Source organism: Pleuronectes platessa, chromosome 8, assembly GCF_947347685.1.
Source record: "Pleuronectes platessa chromosome 8, fPlePla1.1, whole genome shotgun sequence".
Classification (NCBI taxonomy): Eukaryota; Metazoa; Chordata; class Actinopteri; order Pleuronectiformes; family Pleuronectidae; genus Pleuronectes; species Pleuronectes platessa.
The window spans coordinates 15461059-15482463 of NC_070633.1; the positions used below are offsets into that span (position 1 = coordinate 15461059).

Consider the following 21405-nt stretch of genomic DNA (forward strand, 5'->3'; position numbering starts at 1 on the left):
ATTTTGGTTCCAGGTCTGACGAGGCATTTTCACATGTTATTTTGGTTTGGGCTAAACTGATGTCTAAAAGTCTGGATTAAACAATGTCAGTATAACAGCCCCTAAAAAATTATGCAATGTGAGTCATCGCTCACAATGACCTGAAACTTCATAAAGCCAAGGGGAGCTTTAAATTCAGGCGATGAGTCTCTCCGTGTTCAAAACTGCAAGCGATCACTTTTACAATGTCATTATATGCATTATTATTAAGTTTAGCTACAGATTATTGCTGCTTCAACTGAAACATCACCCAATAAATTGAAATATTAGCTAGCTCTGCTCTCAGTTGTTGCCTAAGCAAGTCTGGACACAGCTACCAGCAGCTGGATCCACGGCCTTTCCTTTCCTTTCCCTGGGTTGTGTTATGTTTGTTGTTCAGCAGTCCAGTCAAACTCATTTCCATATTAAGATCCAATCACAACGCGGGAAGAACTGAGATAACAAGCACACTTATTAATACCAGGTGTGAGTGCAAGGTCCTGTGGAGGAGATGTCATTATCTGGACGTGGATCACGTGACAGAAACAGGTGTAAATGGGGCCCATGTCCTTCCGTCTGTTTGTAGGCAGGATTGTTTCTTTCACACATTTTCAGGTGATATATTGTAGAGAACCAGAAATAAGAGATGACTAATGTTTACATCACATATTAACAGCTCACAGTCTCTGCCTCAGCCTGCAGGCCCGTATATTTACTTCCGCCAATAAGGAGGCTGCGTTGTCGCTGTTGTTTGTCTGACTGTTTGCAGTATTATAGAAAAACTACACAACTGATTTCATTAAAACTTGGGTGGGACATGGACCAAGGAAAACCCCATTCAATTTAGCTACTGATCTAGACAAAAGGGTCCAGGAATTTCAAAATAATGTGTTTTATCTGATTTTCCCAGAGATGAATGCAGAGATCATGATGATGAAAAATCAAGCCCGTTTAGGGGACTGATATTTATGTGTGAGGGGAATTTGGAAATAAAAATCCAGATCTTGTAGATTTGAATGACCGGGATGGAGCTATGTCTTCTACTGCGTGCTATTGTACTAACATTAGGGACGGGAATCGGCAGGGACCTCCTGATACGATACAATCACGATACTTAGTTGGCGATGCGATATGTATTGCAATTCTGTAAGTATTGCGATTTGATATTACGATTTCTTGCGTTTTTTTTTTTTTAATATTGGACCATTGAAACAGTTGAATCATACCTTTTAATACAACAGTCAAATTCACTTAGAGCTTTACAAGTTTTATTTCAAATATTAACATTAACTTAATGACAGCCGGTCAGCCAATAGAGAAAATAAATAAAAATGTGCCCTATTATTGTATGGCCCCTGTCAACTGCACACAAACTGACAGATTAAGCCCAAGTATGCCACTTGGGCTACTTTTGAACAATAAATAAAAGGTAAATTAAATAAAATGAATAAAAGTTGACTTAAAATATAAACAAAAAGTAGGCTATGCTTCACTGTTGTTTGCATGTAGGCTATGCAAAGCTAGTGCTTGGATATGTTTTGATTCTTGTGCAAAAACAAGAGCTTGACTACATGCTCTGGGTTGAGGTTGGTCGTTGGTCACAGAAACTGTGAATCTTAACCCTGACTATAGATTCAGTCATTGTCAGTTTGAGTTCATCTTAAAAGATTTGAAAATCCTCAGTCAATCATCCTGCGTGATGTCTCAGTCTGTGTTTCTGTAAAGTCGTTCAGGACAGGGTTATGACATCATTGTCTCGGGGGTGGGTTAAACTCCAAATCTGGCAACAAGTGTAATGTTTCCCACACATGCTTTAATAGGGCGGGGAGTCTGGAAACATTAATGCGCGGCGGGTATATTTGGAGACCCATATACTGTATATAGCAGGCACTCTCCTCCTACTCCTGCTCACTACCTCCAAGGAGGTTGTGTGTTCAGCCATGATTGTTGGTTTGTTGGTCGGTGTATTTGATAGCAGGATTATGCAAAAATTACAAAGTGTCAAATCCAGGATTTTATTCACACTTTAACTATATTTTATGACAAATAAATCATGTAGGCCATTGGGCCACTTTAGTTTTTCTTAAATATTTAAACTGTAAGAACTAAACAATCATGTGCAGGATTGTTCAGTCTTGCTGGAGATGTGGACTTGAGTGCATTTATGTAGGTTTGTTCTATATGTTTGAGGAGGTAATAAAATATTTTATAAGCCATAGTATTTTCATATCCATTTTTATATCTAACTTTAGATTATTATTAAGAGCTGCAGTTTCCCTTTGTATGTGTGCCATGGTGATGAAGATGACAATTTCCTCCCAGTTTGATCAATAAATCAATCCTGATCTGATTCAGTTCATCTGACTGATCGGTGGATTTATCTAATTCTCTCCCTGACAAAGTGCAAAACTTTTTTAGGGCCAAAACCCAATGGAGTGTAGCATGGACTTCATCCACTTGTTACAATTAGATATTGATTTGGACAAGTCACATTTCCAATATTGAATCATTAATGAAAGGAAATATTAAGAGCATGCCAAAGTTGACGAGCAGTGATATGCTCAGTACCAGTCCAGTCCTGGTTTCATACTGCTCAATTATTTATGTTTTGCAGTGAAATATTTATACAGAATATCATGGCTATGGCATGAAAATAAACCAGAGGACAGTCTTATGTTGTGAAGCTGTCCCTGACTTTACCTACATTACGAGATTATTAGAATGATGAAGGTGGATTTAGTGAAATAATGAATAAATTGATGAATAGAACTTGAAATCCTTCAGGTAGACACATTAGATAACAAGGTAAACTGGCCTCAGGATAGCAGATACACCGCTTAGTCACATGAAGCACAGAGAGTCATCTCTTCCTCTTGACACCTGCTCTTTTTGCCACGGGGCGCTGACCCAGAGTCTTGAACACTGCTCACCACTGAACAAACTGCCTCCAGGGAAAACTGCCCTCACTTCCCGCTACTGGAAGCAAACCAAAGAAAATGATCACATGACTCCGCAGTTCCCTCTCAGCTATCTGGAGCATTTTATGGCCCGCAACTAGTATTTCCAGCAGCGGATAACCCACAGACAGACAAAATGGAAATCTGTTGTAACATTAAGGAGCATTTAGCAACTAGGCTGTCCGATATTTATCTCGAGAGTGTGGAGACCAAATCAGAGCTGAAAGGAGAATGAATATTGGACTTGGATTAGTCTCTTTGCCAGAAATGCAACTCCAAACAGATGCTACTGTTCTGTCTGCTGAAGGCATACAAAGAGCCATCTCTTCAAACACGTTCATGGTATACAAATTAAAGTGGGAGGTTGATGTTATGTTTCCAGCTTGTTGCTCTGCCTGTAAATGGCCAAAATACATGTTTCGTGCATGTTAAGCTATTATCAGATTCATTGTCATATCAAAAAATACAACAAGGATAATTTAAATCTGATGTTAAATATATGTTTCCCAAATTGACTGAGCTTCATCCAACCATGCCTCATTTCAGCGTCACCACAGACTGCAATAGAGCCTCAGTTACATAAAGTCCACATAGAGCATGCTCTACGACTCCTTCTACAGAGCTGTATTCAGTGTGTCTATCGCTTTGGAAGGTTGTACTCTGATGAGGGAGATCTAATACCTTATTTGTCATTTTGAAAAAAAAAGAGGCAGAAAATCAGGCTCTTGGATCGTACCTGGTGTTTGCATCGGCGTCCTGAGTGCAGAGCCAAGTCAATAATCCCGACACAAAATGACAAAAAGCTGCTTTAAAGAAGAGATTGCTCTGTCAGAAATCATTTGTGGAGTTCAAATAAAGACCACACAGCCAGGGTCTACAAACGTGTTAACAGCCAACACATGCTGTGCCTAACACGCCGGCACTAAAACACATGGGCTGTTAAGAACTAAGCAGAAGCTCAGTGACTGAGCCTCACACAGGTTCTGAGGATTCTAAGCAGCCAAGTAATCAGGCTGAACAATGAATGTGACAGAATTTAGAATAAAAATGTAATATCCCCCATTCAGGGACAAGGACGATGCATTGTCTGTTCACAGATTGTTTTTATGGGGGACAATTTTGAAATTCTCCAAGACGTGTTTTTTTTTATTCAACCCCTCTTTGGTTTATTGTATTTCAAATGGAGAGTTATGTAAGCGGCGCTCCACTGCTTATGACAGATGGGTGAATAAGAGGAGATCAAAAGGGAGGCGATACAGAAAGAGTGTCTGCTGCCTTTTCTTTTTCTTTATTCTAGCCACATTCTGCCAGTAAGCTATTCCCAGTAACTGCATGACTTGCCCTGGATTCGCTCTTTCTCTCGGCTTCTCTAGGACATTACACTTTAATCTCATGTTCTGTGCTGCTCTCTCTCTCTCTCTCTCTTTTCTGTCATGCTCTCCTTTTGGTCTCTTTGCCGCTCGCTCTCTTTGCCCCTGTTCGCTGTCCATCACTTCATCCGTCCATCTCTGCCTTTCTTCTTTAATCCCGAGTTCTGTACGGCTTTGACCCCGAGAATCTCATTCTAATCTGCTGCCTCAATATGGCCCTGTATGACCGCTAATCCCGTATATATACCAGTATGTGGATGTGTGTTTGTTTACATCCATGGAGAGATCTGAGGCATGTTTTGCTGAGATGAGTGGAATGACGCAACATTTTGTTTGTGTGATTTTAGTCTTACACTGCCTGTAGGTTCAAAGTGTGTGTGTGTGTGTGTGTGTGTGTGTGTGTGTGTGTGTGTGTGTGTGTGTGTGTGTGTGTGTGTGTGTGTGTGTGTGTGTGTGTGTGTGTGTGTGTGTGTGTGTGTGTGTGTGTGTTTTTTAAGGTGGAGGGTGCATACATGCAATTATTCATATATAGTCTACGAAAACACACACGCACACACACTGCTCTCATGAGAGATAGAGGGCGGGCGCTGGGGAAGAAAGATGGGAGAGATGAGAGAAAACGTGCAAGTGGGAATTCTATCTCTTCAAAAAGTATAATCTCTCACTTTAATCTCCCTCTGCTAGTAACTCTCTGAAGCCCTGCTGTTTCAAATCTCTTGACTCGTTTTGTTCTATTTAGTGTAGAGCTGGTCCAGCCGGTAGAACAGCACACATGCACACACGTACATATAAACAAGCTGCACACATACACCTTAAACAAAAGAAGAAGCCTGTTAGGATGAACATGTGTGTCCGGTGATCAGTCATCAACCAGAACCACATCATTCATACCTTCTGTCATCCATCCTCTCGCCTCCCTCCCATCACCCGCGGCAAATCCTCCTGGGAAGTTAACGGATACGTGTGCGGGTGTGTTAAGTCCCGGGCAGCAGCTCTGCGCGGCAGCGGGGCGACGGAGCCCGGTGTGTCCGCACCGAGAGCTCCGCGATGAGCACGAGTTATCTCCCACCCCGGAGATCCACTCTGCACTCTGTGTGTGTCTGTGTGTGTGTGAGAGAGGGCGACTGACCTCAGATAAAGTCCCGTTCCTCCTCTCTCTCTCCGGCAGTCACTCGACATCCAACCTGCGTCAACTCCTCCACTTTAACTCGGGCACGTCTTGTCATAACGCTGCCGCCACACGCTCCTGTCTCCACTCCGTGTCCGTCTCTCCCCCGAGCGGCAAACAGCGGCGGTATGTGCGGCCAGCCTCTATGTCCACCTCGGTTAATCCCGCGGGTCCTCGGGTGGTCTCAGGTTTTCTCTCTTTTTCTTTAAACAACCCGGTAGATGTTTGGAAACGGACTGACAGGTGTCACCTCCAGCGCGCGCTCTGTCCTCCTCTTCCTCCTCCTCTTCTTCTTGCGCCGGGACTGCGCGCGGGGTTAATTCCCTCTCTCTCTATCTCTATCTCTCTCTCCACCGCTCGCGCTCTCCCTCTCTCTCGCTCTCTCGCTGTGTGATTTTGTGCGTGCGTGAGAGCGCGTGTGTGCTGGTGGGGGTGCACTCTTTACATCGGTTCTTTGAGCTCAGTTACAGGGGTTCAGCGGGTCGCCACGCTCCAGCAATTACCTACAACTCTCCGAGAATTAGATTGACAGGTGAGGACGCACGCTCCCACGCGCCCACACACACACGCACACACACACACAAACACTCTGGTACCTCCGTCTCAGTGAGGATACTCATAGACATAATGCGTTCCCCGTTGCCCCTTACCCAAACCCAGGGGCACGGCTAGAAATGTTTGGGCCCCTTGAAAGACGATAATACTGGACCCCTGTATTTAGCTCTTCAACAGCCCGAGAGCTAGATAACCAACGGTAAATTTTCAAAGCGACTAGTGGACTTTGTTGTGCAATGGAAAATGAATTTTATGTCAAATAATTAGTCATAACATGCTGCCTGGAGATGGATGCATACGAATTGGAAAAGAATTAGTGAGTTCTACCTGCTAGTAAAGTCTTCCTAATTTCTATGGGGTGTTATATTATTATTGTTATTATCTTTTAAAGATCAGTTGAGTTACGTTGTTCATATTTTCAGCTTCATTTCGTTGTCCCTAACCCCTCTCCGAACTTACCTAAACCATTTAGGACCAGGCTTTGGTCCCTATGTTTTCTACTGGTCCTTAAAAGGTCAGTGTTCTCGCTGGAAAAGGTGGAAACAAAGCAAGAACACACGGACACACACACAAAGCAACAGACCCGTTAGCTGGAGCTCGAGCCCACCCACATGCAGTCGGTTTCTGAGGCCCCTTCAGATGGAGAATGAGTGGATTTTATTCCTTGAGGAAAGGAAAATGATTCTCACATGTTTGGCAGTAATGTAGAGAGTAAGCCTGGTTCTGACACACAGACCAGTTTGACACTGATGGTATCAGTGGCATCGTAAGACTCGGGAATGAAAGATAAGGCTCCTGAGGGTGTGTTTTTAGCTAATGACACAAGTTTAATAGTTATTGTGTGTTTTAATTCAGACTTTGTGACCAATGATTTTTATTTGCCTTGGAGGCAAACCTCACAATTAATTAGCATTTACTACCTTTGAGCTGTTATGTCACAAAAGACTGACCACGATTAGCCCTCTGGATGCTGCATAGCATACAAGGCAATATTAGGTGTAGCTTTCGCTGGGAGAACATGGCAGACCTAGAAAATGCCGACACAACCCTACCATGTCTAAACACCCACTCATACACAACTTTACGTGCACTGCTCATCTGCACACAGAGCATCTGTAGCATCTGTAGCCTCGGCGTGGGCCACTTGGGGCCCTGGGTGCAGCTGCACCACCAGCACCCTCTGGCGCCATGCCAGAGATCGCTTCCCAAGATTTAGTCTAATTCAATTCAAGTGAATCCCAAAGTCAAACTACCAAATTTAGACAGAGACTGTATTACTCCCAACAGAAGAAATGTGTGGCACTGACATCAGTAATGAGAATTTCAAAACTGAATGATGAGCTTTTTTTGACAGCAGCACATGACATGAACAAACATTCAAGCTAACACAAATATTTACTTTGTTTCTAAACGATCACAAACTAACAGGATCTTACATGTCTGTACTGCAGTGTATTGTTACTAAGGTGCTATTCGAGTGTATGGACACTAATACGATGCCCTGAGGTGAAATTGTCTGATTTATCTTTCAGCTTCAATTTTTTTTTATAGAAACCCCTTACATATTAATGTGCTATGTGACCAGTTTTATTTTGTAATGGGTAATGAGGGTGGACACACTAAAGTGAACACCTGAATAATACAGTATAATGCAAATAATATTCATAATGCAAATACTAATAAATAGTCAGTTTTTGTTATGGTCATATTGAGGAAGTGTTTATTAATCTCTCCAGAGACACATGCCTTTAAATGTATTGATTGTAGCGCTGCTGTTTTGCATATTGACATATTGCTTTGCTCATTATACAAAAGCAGGATGAGTTTAGTATATGGAGTATATATTTCTTTTAAATAAATGTAGTTTTTACAGTTTCTTCCATTAAAAAAATGCAGCAATAGTCCTGCAGGAACTATTAGTACACATGCAGTAAATTACGGTAATTTATAGTCTACTTATCACACATGGTATCAATTTAATAGCCCTGTGCAGGCAATTATAAGTAAAAGTAGGTTAAACTATGTTAGCTGCACATTCCCTTTAAATGCCCCAAACAACTCATTCATATAAACAACACCACCAAGAAGACAATAGTGTAAAGATTGATGAACTGATGAGGGTGAGAATAAAACAGTTGTGGGCCAAACCATTTGGACTCTGAGGGTCACAACTTATCAAATATTAATTTGATATTGATGAGATATCTAATGATTGGACATAAGGTTTCAAAGAAAGTTCAGTTATTTGATTCACTCTATATTAAACGGTAGATGTTATGCACTGATAATTGTAAGTTAAACACAGTGGTAACATGTTCACCTCTAATTGGACCAGAGAAGGCAAAATAAAACGTTTATCTCCAAGATGTCATCATGCTCAGTGCTCTGCATGTTGGTCATATTCTTAAGTGGTGTCCTGTATGTCTGTGCTAATGAGAGCAATGACAAACTGTTCTGGAGTATTAGGATCTACTAAATTCACCCAGAATCACATACAATTTAATTAAAGCATAGACTGTCTTGAAAAATGTCTCCCAGGCCTTTGTTCACGTGACATGGATGCAAAGACTCCAGCTGTAAACACCACCTAGCTGCAGAAGGATCTTCATATCTTTGAGAATCGCTGAACAAAATTAGTCAAAAATGAGTTCCCTCCTTTTCATGTGTAGGATCATATAAGAAAGATTGGTCAGTGTTGTCGACCATCTGGAAATGACTCATATTAGGGCCCATTAGGAGTCAAGCTGATAAACAGCCTATGGTAGAGGAATTAAACAAAATGCTAGAGCAAACACAACAAACTGAAAATATATTGACAACCAACTTTAGAACTCGGGGTAACTGTTCAATAAGTTATAATGCAAAATTTTAAATTATAACATGTTGGAAATCATGTTTAATGTCAATCACAAATCGGTAAAGAATAAATATTGATGTTGTTAGATTATTTGCATGTTCTTACCAACAGAAAACCCCGAAACAGACCAGTAGTAGAAACAGGAAACAATAATTCCTTTCTTAATTAATGTAAATATAAATGGACTGGGCATTTTATGCAATCATCCCTAAAAAGAAGAAAAAATTGCTTTTACTTCACATGGTAAAAATAAATTGGTAATAAGTATTGTTTAGTTTATCGTGTCTCTTTAAACATTAACTTCAAACAAACAAATACAAACTTTCCTGCAGCTTTTGTACCTCAACTGTAGATTTGTGGAGGACAGTGTCAGTAAATCTGAATATGATGATTTGTTTGTGTTAAAAGATGAAATACTGCTCACTGCATCTAATCATGAGGTGAAATACGGGTCCCTTCTATCAAGGTGTGAATAAGAATACAGGAAGCTTAAAAACACGTTCAAAGTGAGCTGCAGACAAAAGGAACTACAATGAGATGGATTTCCTATTCAAAATGAAAACAGGCTAGTATATATTTTTTTACAATCATCGATTAATTATGCAGCACTGCACTGGCCCAGCTGCACTGTGTGTTTAGTTCAGGGTGGGGCAGCCATTAGTGAATCCCCCATCATTACAAACCTGATCAGCTACAGGAGGGTTTGCTGTTGAAAGCAAAAGCATTATCTTTTTTTTCTTTTCTTCTCTGTTGTATGTTCACTTTCTTCTTTTAATCTTTCCATCTCCCTCTGCTGGAAAATCCACTTATTCCTCCAATCTTCTCATTTAATCTTAGATAAAGGTACAGAACTGTGGCTGCACTCATCCTGCACCATATTTGTGCAGCTTTGTCTCCTTTTCCTTAAGGACACCAGCAAATTGATTGGCATTCTCAAGTGGACCAACTAAATCATAGCAAGAAATTAAAAGACTGAAAGAGGTGTAATGGTGGTTAAGACCAGTGAGAGGAGAGAGAGAGAGCGGGAGGGATGGAGAGGGAGGCAGGAGAGGGAGGAATACACAAACAGGTTGCACTGGGGCCTGGGGAATAAGAGGTACTGAGAGTGGAGGGTTAGAAAAATAAGATGGAGGGCCACAGAAAGCAAACACACTGTTTAAAGTCAGAGCGTCACGTGAAGAAGATCTGCTTCTATTCATCATCACCACTCATTTCCTTATTATTTATAATACACACACACCCACCTTTATTTTATCATCTGGAGCAGACATGTGCTTTACCCTCTTGGTAGTCTCTCTATCACAGCCAACTTATTCCTCCTCTTGCTCCTCTGTTTGGCCAGGTTTTAGGCTATTAGCTCTTGTCCTTCACTGATGCATCAATCTATCCAACACCCCCCCCCCCCCCCCCCATTCTCTCCCCATGTGTCCCTCTCCCCCCTCAGTATGATTACTTACCTCCCAAGAAAGTAGTAGTACACTCCATCTTGTTGTTTTATGTCCCCGGCAAATTTAGTCCTGCGTCTCCCTTCTCCTGCCTCAACTCTCTTTTCACTCCGTCTCTGTCTCTCTCACTCACTCTCCGTCACCCCTCCCTCCCTCCCTCGCCATCGCTCTCTCTCCCCTTCCCCGAGCCCTTCCCCTGTCCCCCGACACCTAGCACTCTCCTCCTCCTCCTCCACTTCCTCCCTGTCAACTTACCCTCCGTCCCTCTCTCGTTCCCCCCCGCTCTCACCCTGTGTGTGTAGTTGTATAACTTATCACCCTGATCCCTGCTCCACTCTGATAATTGGTGTGTCTCGGCGGCAGATGCTAGCTGGCTTTATTTAGCTTTTGAGTATTAGCTATAACAATTAGTCATCTAATACCAATAAGAAAAGTAAACTGTTAGCTTCCCTGTACAGAGCGCCATGGGAGAGCGTGTGTTTGTTGTTGCCTCAACAGCAACTGTGGCCAGTGCACGTGCGCACGCCTCAAACACACACTCACAGTTACACTCACTTCACACTTGACCGGGTAGAAGATATATGTGGGTTTTAACAGATGGTGAAACATCTTCCCTGGAGCATTGACATTACTCTCTCTCTCTCTCTCTCTCTCTCTCTCTCTAATTAACTAGGTTTCAGTAACAAACCTTTGGGCATTGCCGTCGCCATGGTTACCCAAAAACCAAAATGGTCTGCTTTTGTGTGTATGTGAGGCCGCTGCTGCTATGGTGTAGCCTATCTGTGTGTGCACCCTCCTGTGCACTTGTGTGTGTGTGTGTGCCCGCGATCGGTGTGTCCCTATCTGTGCGACTCCGTGATTGTGCATACACATGAGTATTTTGGTTGCTTTGATGCCTTTGTTTCCCCACCGGGCTCGCAGTCTGGAAGAGAATTGTCACATGGGTACATGTTGATTGCACCATACATGAGACAATCTTAATAATCATGCATTCACACGATTTAAGATGACTAGCAACAGGACTTCAGAATGATGAGATAATATTAAAGTTAGTTCCCTGTAACACTTGCAGCTTTAATTTGAACTCGACACCTTTTCTGAAAGGTGAAATAAATGAAAATAGCTTGTGAGCTTTTCCCATGGCAGCCAGCTGTGTGTGATTATATGCTCATCAGTTATTGTCAAACAGCAGAAAGATAGAGAAGAGCATCGGCTCGGCTCAGTATCCTTGAAACAAACCAGGAGGAACACGTGTTGTCTGACCTCGTCTGAAGGCGGAGGTGTTCACACCTGTTTAGAGGCTCCACACACAAAGGTGGGGAGGGTAGCTGGCTTTCATAGCCTCCTCCTGGCCGGATGGCACTGCCTCTCTGCTCTCTCTCCAAGAACAAAGTGTCTGCTGCATGTCTGTGTCCTGATTCATTAGGTTGTACAAGTGGGGATACAGGTGCCGTGAGACACAGTCTCCTCGAAGGTTCTCGTGGTGTATCCTCGGCTCTAAACACGATGAGGGTCTTAGACACAGCCTCCTGAAGCTGACGTCAGAAAGGTTTCAGATGTTGTTGAGCCCATAGACTGTGTATAAAGATGGATGACATGTCTTGATTGCCGCCCTGGAGACTGTCTGCAGTACAGGTTATAAACCCTACCTCTTCCTTGTTAGTGGATGGGACATGGACCAAAATAAGAAGGCAAAATACAGAGTGCCGTGGTAAAACAATTGAACCTGAGTCCTGGTGGATGAGCTGTATTCACTTTTAGCATTGCTGTAGGAAACAGTGACATTTTTTCATAATATTTCATGTGTTTTGTCTCTGATACACTGTTAACATCATTTTTATCTTTACTGAACTCCTCACCGTTACCTGAAGCATCAGAGCTGTATACAACAAGTATTTTGTTTTAAACCTACAAAGGCCCTTACAGTAGAGCCTGACATTTGTTTTGGATGTTGCTCTTATTCATATCGATATGTGTAATTGGTTAAATTAAGGCGCTGCCTGTTTGCTTGGTCTGTGGTGAAGCGGACTCAGTCTGCAGAACTCTGAAGCTTCCTTGGGATTTTAACAATACACATACAGAGTGAGAAGCAGATACGATGAATGGTTCTGGAGAAATGCCCTCCACATTCAGACAGACAGACAGACAGACAGGGAAGAGATTTCTGTCATTAGTAGATAGATGAGTGTGGAAATGTTCAGCTCATGCAAATTCATACATAATATGCTGCATAAACATGAACGCTGCAATTCTGGGGCAGTTTTGATATTCTTTGGAAGTATATTTTTTACTTGTTTCTGATGATAACTTTTCAGACACAGACAGTGTCAACTCTCACTGGGAAATTTCCAGCATCTACAATGGAGAAGACATTGCATGAAAAAAATTCATAATCTAAAACATCCCTAAAATGTCTCTCAGAAGGAAGAGGGGGGCTTCTTTTTACACACCATTTTGCAGCAAGCGCTCATCTGGTTTGATCGGGGAATCCATTGCTGGGGAGCCAATTTTTACAAATTTCAACATTGATGGCAGCATTGGAAACCCAGAGGGTGATGCAGCTATAAAACATGTTGCGTTATGAGTAACACAAGAGCCCTTTTTTTCACCCCGGAGAAATTTCACTATCACTCGGAGTGTGTTCTCTGGGTTTTATTGCAATGACATTTTGGGAAATCAACTGGCATAGATGTAGACAGGGCAGAGAGAAGGAAAGCAAATCGAGAAAACATTTTTAATTTCAACACTGCATCAGAAGATAAGAACTGAAATGCATCAAACATCATAAAATAGATATACAACAGTAAAAGCATCAGGCAGTGAAGTGCAGTAAAGGTAAAGCATTAGTGTTTTTCATATATTGACAGGTTTTATCCACATGGTCCAGATAGTTAAGCTGTTGACCGCCTTTTAGAGTGAGACAGTCGCTGGTTTCATAACACATCAGTCACAATATTCAATTACAAAGTTAAACCAGATTTACTTTGTTCTATACATTATTAAATTGCTATGGTATTAAATAAAACAAAAGAAGCTTTCTCTTAAGTCCCCTCAACATGCCAGATTTATTTTCATTAAGATTTATGAATTATTCTGAGAAATCCACAAAAAATAGTTTTTCTGGATTTACCCTCCGATCTGGATCTGCACCAGAATTGAATGGGTTCTTTCCTCTTCGTACCACATCCTTCCACCAAGTTGCAGCATGGTAATCCAGCCAGTTGTTTTTGCGTAATCCTGCTAACTAACAGCAAAAAATTCAAATAATCTTAAATGGGAACTACATTTCAAAAGACACATCCCAGTTTAATAAACTCCAGTAACATAGGCCTTAATGGCTGAATAGTCATATAGTTTAGCACAATGCAATTCATCCCACTCACTTCACTCAATGAATCCTATTAAGCCTGAAAAAAACATATTTCTCCATTAATGCAGATATACAGTCAAATAAAACTAAATACTGCTTCTGTTTGTAGTTTAGTAGCTGTGGTACCAGCAAACAGTGAATCAATTAGTACAACAGCAGTCATATTACCCTTCTAATGTTCTCAGTTCCTGTTTTCTAAATAGTTTTTCACACTACAATTAACTCCAGTAATTTCCTCTTTGCCTTCTGCAGATTGATGTTTTGCTACTGTCAACAAAACATCTTTATTCTCACTAAATGCCTCTGAAAGAGATGGCTGCAAATCCTGAAGGAAGTCGAGGGTTTCATTCACGGTAGTTTAACAGTATTCGTAGAATAGGGCTAGGGGGATGATCTGATGTAACTCTGCATTGTTCTGATGAAATAAGTGCAGTGGATAGTCCGGAGAATCTATCTAGAACAAAAGTTGAATATCCAAGAAATAGTCAGATTGCATTGGGAACTGTAAAAATCTGAAATAATAAATATATTTATACGTAGCTTTTCTATGCCACTCAAAGCGCTTTACAGTAAATTATTTATCGACCAGTTCACACCGACATTAATACATTCGTTTTTTACACAGCAGCTTTTCTCGGGGTTCAGGTTCTTGCCCGAACTGAAATCAGGCGGTCTGGTCCACAGAGGACTTCTCAAAAAGAACATTTTAACACCCCCTGTACTGATTGCTCTTCAGTTGAGTAGAAGTGTGATACTCAAGTATTGGACATTTACTTGTCAGCACCATTTCCTCTCTGAAAAATGGTTCGTCCCTAAAGTATAATTAGTCTGAGCACCTGTCGGGCCGCTGAGGATCCACCTGTTGGAGCCTTCTCAGGGATGGAGGGACGCATTTGTCGGCTGCATTTGAAGCAGCCTTCGAAATGGCACAGTCCCGTCCTACTGCTGTGACGCAATCGGTCTTCACATGCAGCCTCAGTGGGATGCAGCCCCAGACTTGAAACCCAGCTGTTGGCATGTTTTTAGCTGCAGCTCCGTCCTGGTGGATCAGGTGAACCCACTGGTTCACTCCACCGATCACATTGTAATAAAGCGTGGTTTCAATGCAGTGTCTTTTCTTAATAAGAGAAGCTTTCATCACTCAGGTTCAGATGTATTTCACATGGCCTGGGGCGCATGTACGAGCATTAACAGGGCCCAGTGTCTGATATTACTCTATGTACAGCCTGCAGCTCATCAGCAAATGGGTGAATGGGAGCCTTACTGTAATGGAGACATTTTATTTGTCTGCTCTTTTTACACCTGAATGTATTTTATTTCAGTTCATCATAAGATCTATCAGCTCTTAAACAAGCGGTGCACCTGGAACAGACTCACACTGTCACATTAAATAAATTCACGCCGTACTGAGCTGCACATTTTCCAACTGACAGAGTGGAGATATTCACATAGGGAGATGCTAATGAAACTGTGGTTCACACCTATATGGAGACGTATAGTGTGTTTAAAGGCTGAAATTAAGTGAGATTCACCAATAATGAGGCGATGAGGGATTGTGAAAATGATTCTGGAGAGAGAAAGGCATTTGTGTGATTTACACTCTCTTTCTCCTTCTCTTAAACCAACTTGGCTGATTCATTATGTGAGCATGTTCCCATTTGGCAAATTTCCCACTGAAAAACAAAGATAAACGAATACAGGAGACATCCCCTGTGAGTTCTGACATAACATTGTAACTGTCCCTTGCAGATTTTCATAAAACGGTCAGGGCCAACCCAAAATCAGATTCATGTGCAGAGAAAGAATAGAAAAACAGGATTTTTTTTAAATTTTATGACTCAGACGTCAGGTTTTAGTTTCCTGAACGCACAGCAGATGTCCTTGGGCTAGCGCTGCAGACTCCACTGTGTGTTTATGGATATGCGGGAGAGGAACAACTCTTGGATATCGCATATGTCAGCCGCAGTCAGCCTTGTCACCAAGCCAGCAATTTACACTCTTTAAACATGTGCTGTGGCTTCAGTCAAACTGGGATGGTGTAATGATCTGGCACACAGCAACCAGGCTAGCAGCAGTAATTCAATATTTTCTTTGCAGGCAAAAAAAGCTCATTTTATTGTTATTATATTTAAGCTTTAATCACCTGCTTGTTATCCAGGTGGAAAATTCCTTTATGATTGACTTTTTTAATAACTAAAAGACGAATTGAACTTTGTTGCCCGTGTCACTTGCTTATCACTCAATTATTTATTTTCCTTTGGTTCTGTAGTTTAAGCATGACTATAATTATTAGCTTTGCCGCCAGTGAGGCTATTCATTCTTATTGTACAGCTCTTATCAGTCCCCAGTGAAGGGACCTGAAGCCAACTGGTTTCCATCCTGTCCATCTGACAAGGACTGAGTTACACCTGCAATGTCAGGTGAATGCAATTAACTCGCTGGTTGGCGAAACCAGCGGTGGCACGAGTCAGTGAGAAACGCTGACGCCAATAACAAAATGATGTTGTGAAGGACAAACGTGGAGCATGTTTATCCCCATAGAAAGTATACAAGCAAAAGCTAACTGCTATTTTCAGACCAGCACGCGTACGCGCGCACACACACACACACACACACACACACACACACACACACACACACACACACACAGTGCAAATTAAGAAATGTTCAGTTAATAAATACTGTGATGATTTTTAACACTGTGGTGAAAGGGTTTAAGGTCGAGTGACCACAAAAAACCGAGTAACTCATGAAGTGGAAAATCTTTATATGCATGCAAGTAAAAGTACAAAGGTAAATTCAGCAGTGGTTTGTTATACATACTTTAATAAATTATTCTATTCTTTATCACTTAATCTCTTGATGAATAATTAATTCAAAAACCTTCCTCAAAATTATTTCATTATCTTAAATGTGTTTTTGTCAGACCAACAGTTCAAAACCTCAAATATATAAAATTTACAATGATAAGATACCAATGTAGAAAATCCAGATACATTTTTTGCTTGGGAAACAAAATAAATTGTTGATTATCAAAATAATTGCCGGTTAATTTTCTGACGATCATCTGATGAGTTAATGAACGAATTATGTTTTATACAGGTTTAATGGACTGAGAAAGTGAAAAACAATAACGGTGACTTGAATGATTGAAATTGAAACCATATCTTTTTTGACCTCAGTCTCATTTTTAAATAAATTCAACCTAATGACTGTAAAGCAACTTAAAAAATACCAGAACCAGAGAATATCAGCATGCCCCTTCTGTTAAGGCCAATTTATTTTGACAAAGCAACTAATGCTCTGGCCTTCCACAAGAGGATTCATTGTTAGAATGATATGTCAGTCTATTGAAATGAATTGAAAAATATTTTGCGAAAGTAATTTTTTTCATTAATATTTTCTGTGTCTTGTTTTTCTTTCAGCCAACAGGACTCTGCTCGGTGGAGGTGGAGGTAAGTCACAACCTGCCTGCTCCGTTTGTTGTGAGCGCCGGTGCTGCCATGGCACTCGTAGGCCAGCTTTGTGGTGCAAATAATCCAGTCTGGGCACTAAATAATTGGAAATGTCGTACTTCTTTTAATCAGATGATGCAGTGCAATGGGCTAGCCAAAGGGTGTGTGTTTGTGTGTGTGTGTGTGTGTGTGTGTGTGTGTGTTGTCTTTCTGTTTATTCTTTGTGTTCGGTAGCAGGTAGCTCTTTGTTGTGGCAGGTGTTCAAAGTGCGTTTGCATGCTGCGCTGTGTGTGTGTATGTTTGTGTGTGTGTGTGTGTGTGTGTGCATGTGTGTGTTTACGCGCAGGTGCACAGTCGATAGTTCATAATTTATGGGTGTGGAGTGCTGTGGATATAAACAGTCATTTTTCAGTGTATTGTTGACTCAGTGCTTTGCTGCGTGCGTGTGATGTTGGACGTCCGTGGTTAATCGATACTTGTAATAAATCTGTACTACTAATGCGGCAGCCACATTTGCTCAAACACACACACACACACACACACACACACACACACACACACACACACACACAGTTGATGGTTGCAAATCTTGGGTGCTGGTGTATTTGCCTGTGGGTGTTTTCTTTCTCTTCATTTGGACAAACAGCTTTCGTCTCTCAGACCATGACATTTGCAACGCCATTTTTAACCTTCCTTTGTGTGTGAATGTGTGTGTGTGCATGTGCATTCATATTTCAATTCATAACATTATCTTTGCTTGTATCAAGCGTTCTGATGAAGCTATTAAGTCCTTTGCATCCAAACACGCACACGCACCCGCACACGCACCCGCACACGCACTTGCACACGCACACACAAACACACACACTGGAGCTCCACCCTTACTGATATACACCAGCTGAGCCTCAAGCCATAAAAATGGACTGCACACCCTTGTGTCCTGTGGCTTCATACCCAGACACACACACACACACACACACACACACACACACACACACACACACACACACACACTGTGTATGTAGTCAAGCACCTCGAGATCTGCAGCAGCGTTTGATGTTGTCCTGAAGTCTCTGATGGTTCTACAAAGACAGATGGTTTCAAGAGAGCCTGTGTGTCGTCAAACTGTGTGTGTCTATGTAAAATAACAAAACCAGACTAAACACACACACAAACATTATGTTGTTTTCATTGGTTATGCTATTTTAATTCATTATTTTCCATTTATTTTTATTGCGTTAAATTTAATGACAACATCTGTTTTCATTTTAAAAGTGTCCACTGAATGAGGCTACCTGTCGACCAACCACCATCTGCATCTGTTTTTTTTCTCATCTATTTTATTTCTCTGTCGCTCTTTGCACATTTCTCTCCTGCGCAGTTGACTCCTCTCATCTGTCTCTTCATGTTTTTACTCTCTGTGTCTCTCTTTCCAGCTCTGTCCTCAGGGGTTTGCTAAGGCAGGGCCTGCAGTAGGTGATAATTAGAGAGAGACGTAAGCGTAGAGATAGGGAGAAGAATAGAATAAACAAGAGAGATGAGAGGGAGTTGATGGTTAGAGCCAGAAGTAGAAGAAGAAAGAGAAAGCACTGAAGGTGCTATCTTGCTTCTAAGAGAGCTAAGTGGGGAGAAAGACACACAAAAATCAGGGGGTATACATCTCAGTGCACTGAATAACCAAGTGTTCATTCAGCTTCAGTGAGTGTGTTTTTTCATCAGACAAGAGGCAACAAAAGGTCTTTACAGTGCTCTACTTCTCGGTCTCAAGGGTACCTGGGTAAATGTCATTCAGTAAGATCAAATGCTCACCTGCCGACATTGTTTTCTCACTTCAATCTAGAGGAGGACCAGGCTCAGGCAGCACTTCAACCACAAACTCAAGGGCAGGAAATTAACCTTTTTCTATGTCCACTGGCTGCTGTTGCTCATTTATTCCAGAGCTTATCTGCAATTTCAACGTTTCATTGCTTTGACGGATTATCCAAATGGGAAAGCAAGGCCATGATGATGATTGGAGTTCGGTGAGACAGTCAGGTCGTTCAGTTCAGTCAGGCAGACAGCTACAATGAACTTGACACCACTAGTCAACATATTTCTATTATGCATTGTTTTCGAACCTCATATAAATTATTTCGTTGCAAATAATAATAGTAGCCAGTTGTTGTTTTTTTATTTCAGAATATCTAAGTGTGTGGTTTGTCCTCGGTTCGCTTAAATGATAGCATATGGACTTTATCTGGCATGGACTCCCTGCTGACCCTAGTTAGCCCACCATGATTTGACAATGTGCCAAAGAGCTTCTTGGGATGTCACAGAATTCAGGTCTTTCTCAGTCTTCAGCTTCCCACATACATTTTCAATGGGATGGAGGTGAGGCGACTGGAGTAAAGTCTATAGCCCTTTTCAGACATGAACTCATGATGATTGGCGGTGCATGTCCTCGGACTTTGCTTTTCAAATATCAATAACGCAGCGGGAGAACGTCCGAGTCAGATGTGTTCACAGCCAGAGTAAAATGTCTGGCGCATTCAGGCCTGACCTTATCACCGAAAGCTCTTGAATCTCGTTGTCTTTGAAAATTGACTTCTTCTTTCCCATCTTCTACGTGTGTGGCTGAAATATATATCCTGAGATATATTTTTTTCTTTGTCATATGTTAGAAATGTTGAACAACACATACATTTGCCCGCTCTGAATTCTTCGGACATTATCCTGCTCTATTCTCACATGGGCTCACTCTGACACTTCTAGGGGGCTGTAAACTCTCTCTGGCACCTGACACACACACTCTCACACAGCCCCTCTGGATAATTTCAGTAGACTGTGCAGAGTTCAGTTCATGTCTGAGAGCAGCACATAAGAGTATGGACCCATCTGTCTCCTTTGGTCTTCAAGTAGTTCTTGTGGAGCTTTGAGCTCGATCATGGTCATTATCCAGCTACAGTTTGAATCCTCCTCCACAAAATTACAAACCAGGTTATCTCTGAGGATTGGAGCACAATTTCTCCTAGGTCAGGGTTAGAGTCAGTTCAGTGCAGTTGTCCAATGAAACCCCTCCAGACTTTATTTGTCTGATGCATACACCATCCTGTAACCTAATCCAAAACTTGTATTCATCAGTTAATAGGAATTTTCTTCCCAGTCATCCACTGTGAAATGCTGGTATATTTTAGCCCACCCACACCCACAAGTATTTGACCTTTTTCTCCAATGCAGAAAAGTTGCTCAGAAACTTCTCCTTGTCTGCTGAATCCACTAGCAATCCCTTGCCTTATGCTGATTTGAGTCCTATGTTCCTATTTTAGCTAATTCTGTATCTATGATAAATTCCCATCTCTCAGGGAAAGTTTGAATAAACTTCCGAATTCAAGTTGGGTTTGTACTTGATGCAAGGGATTAACAAGAGCGTGGTCATGTAGATATCCGAACCGTTTTTATTTGTTGTTCAGTGTCGGATTTTACCCGTTGAATTGAAATGTATTGCACCTGTCCAGACGAGTGTATTGTTCATGATCAGGCCCCTGCTTGAATGTTTGTTTGTATCAGGTGCTGAACTGTGCTCACATTTTTTTATTTACGCTGTCATTCTGAGCGATAGTGGGCTCCCGGGGACTTGTTTCACTCTCATTACTGAAGAGAAGTCTTACTGCAGTCCGTGTTTGGGCTCATGCATTCTCAGCTATATTGGTGCGACTGTAGCTAGGTTTGCAGTATGGCTCTCCAAGATCAAAGTATGTGTGATTTAGTTCTTTAATTTTCTTTAACTTTTCTTCAATATCAACAATCTCCACTGAAATGAGAAACAGCTTGAGGTTTTGGGGTAACACCGTGGCAGTTGTATGGTTGATGATTCAGCTGTAGACAGGAGGAAAGGATAAAGCAGTAAATAACTGTTTTAATGCTAATATCTGACACGCAGGTATTGTGTTCTGATTAAGATAAAAAAGTCGAAAGTCATTTCAGCGTTGTCACAGCAACACATCTCAAGTCATATTTGCAGCAAATGGAATCATCTATCCAAAGCCCTCACCTGCTGTGATGTGCCGCAATTGAATAATAACAAGTTCCCGATCAAACGTAGCCGCACGGTTGCAAACAGAGAGGAACAGGCGGCTGCTATCAGAGACTGTGCTTGGGGTCTGTGGGGACAGAGTGCACAGGATGTGAACCAGCCGTGAAAACACCGTAGGCTTTTGATTGGCTTAGGTGT

The 21405-nt window shown here is 41.6% G+C and overlaps 3 protein-coding genes across 6 annotated transcripts in view; 2 read left to right on the top strand and 1 right to left on the bottom strand.

Annotated features, from left to right (window-relative positions):
• The window catches only part of flrt1b (fibronectin leucine rich transmembrane protein 1b), a 34033-nt gene extending 23559 nt beyond the window's left edge, over nt 1-10474 (bottom strand). The window contains exon 1 of one of the 2 annotated variants that reach the window (XM_053428545.1): nt 10383-10474. The gene's annotated coding sequence lies outside the window, so the exon portion shown is untranslated. Of the gene's footprint in view, nt 1-5474; nt 5833-10382 lie in introns of those variants that run through there. The other variant, XM_053428544.1, reaches the window with a different exon arrangement.
• Nucleotides 1-21405, top strand: part of rnaseh2c (ribonuclease H2, subunit C) — a 165516-nt gene that overhangs the window by 68816 nt on the left and 75295 nt on the right. The window lies entirely within an intron of this gene.
• macrod1 (mono-ADP ribosylhydrolase 1) overlaps nt 1-21405 on the top strand; it is a 111805-nt gene that overhangs the window by 46008 nt on the left and 44392 nt on the right. For all 3 annotated transcript variants that reach the window (XM_053428552.1, XM_053428551.1, XM_053428553.1), the window contains exon 4: nt 17166-17195. In XM_053428552.1, the coding sequence (XP_053284527.1) occupies nt 17166-17195 (30 nt within the window). The remainder of the gene's footprint in view (nt 1-17165; nt 17196-21405) is intronic.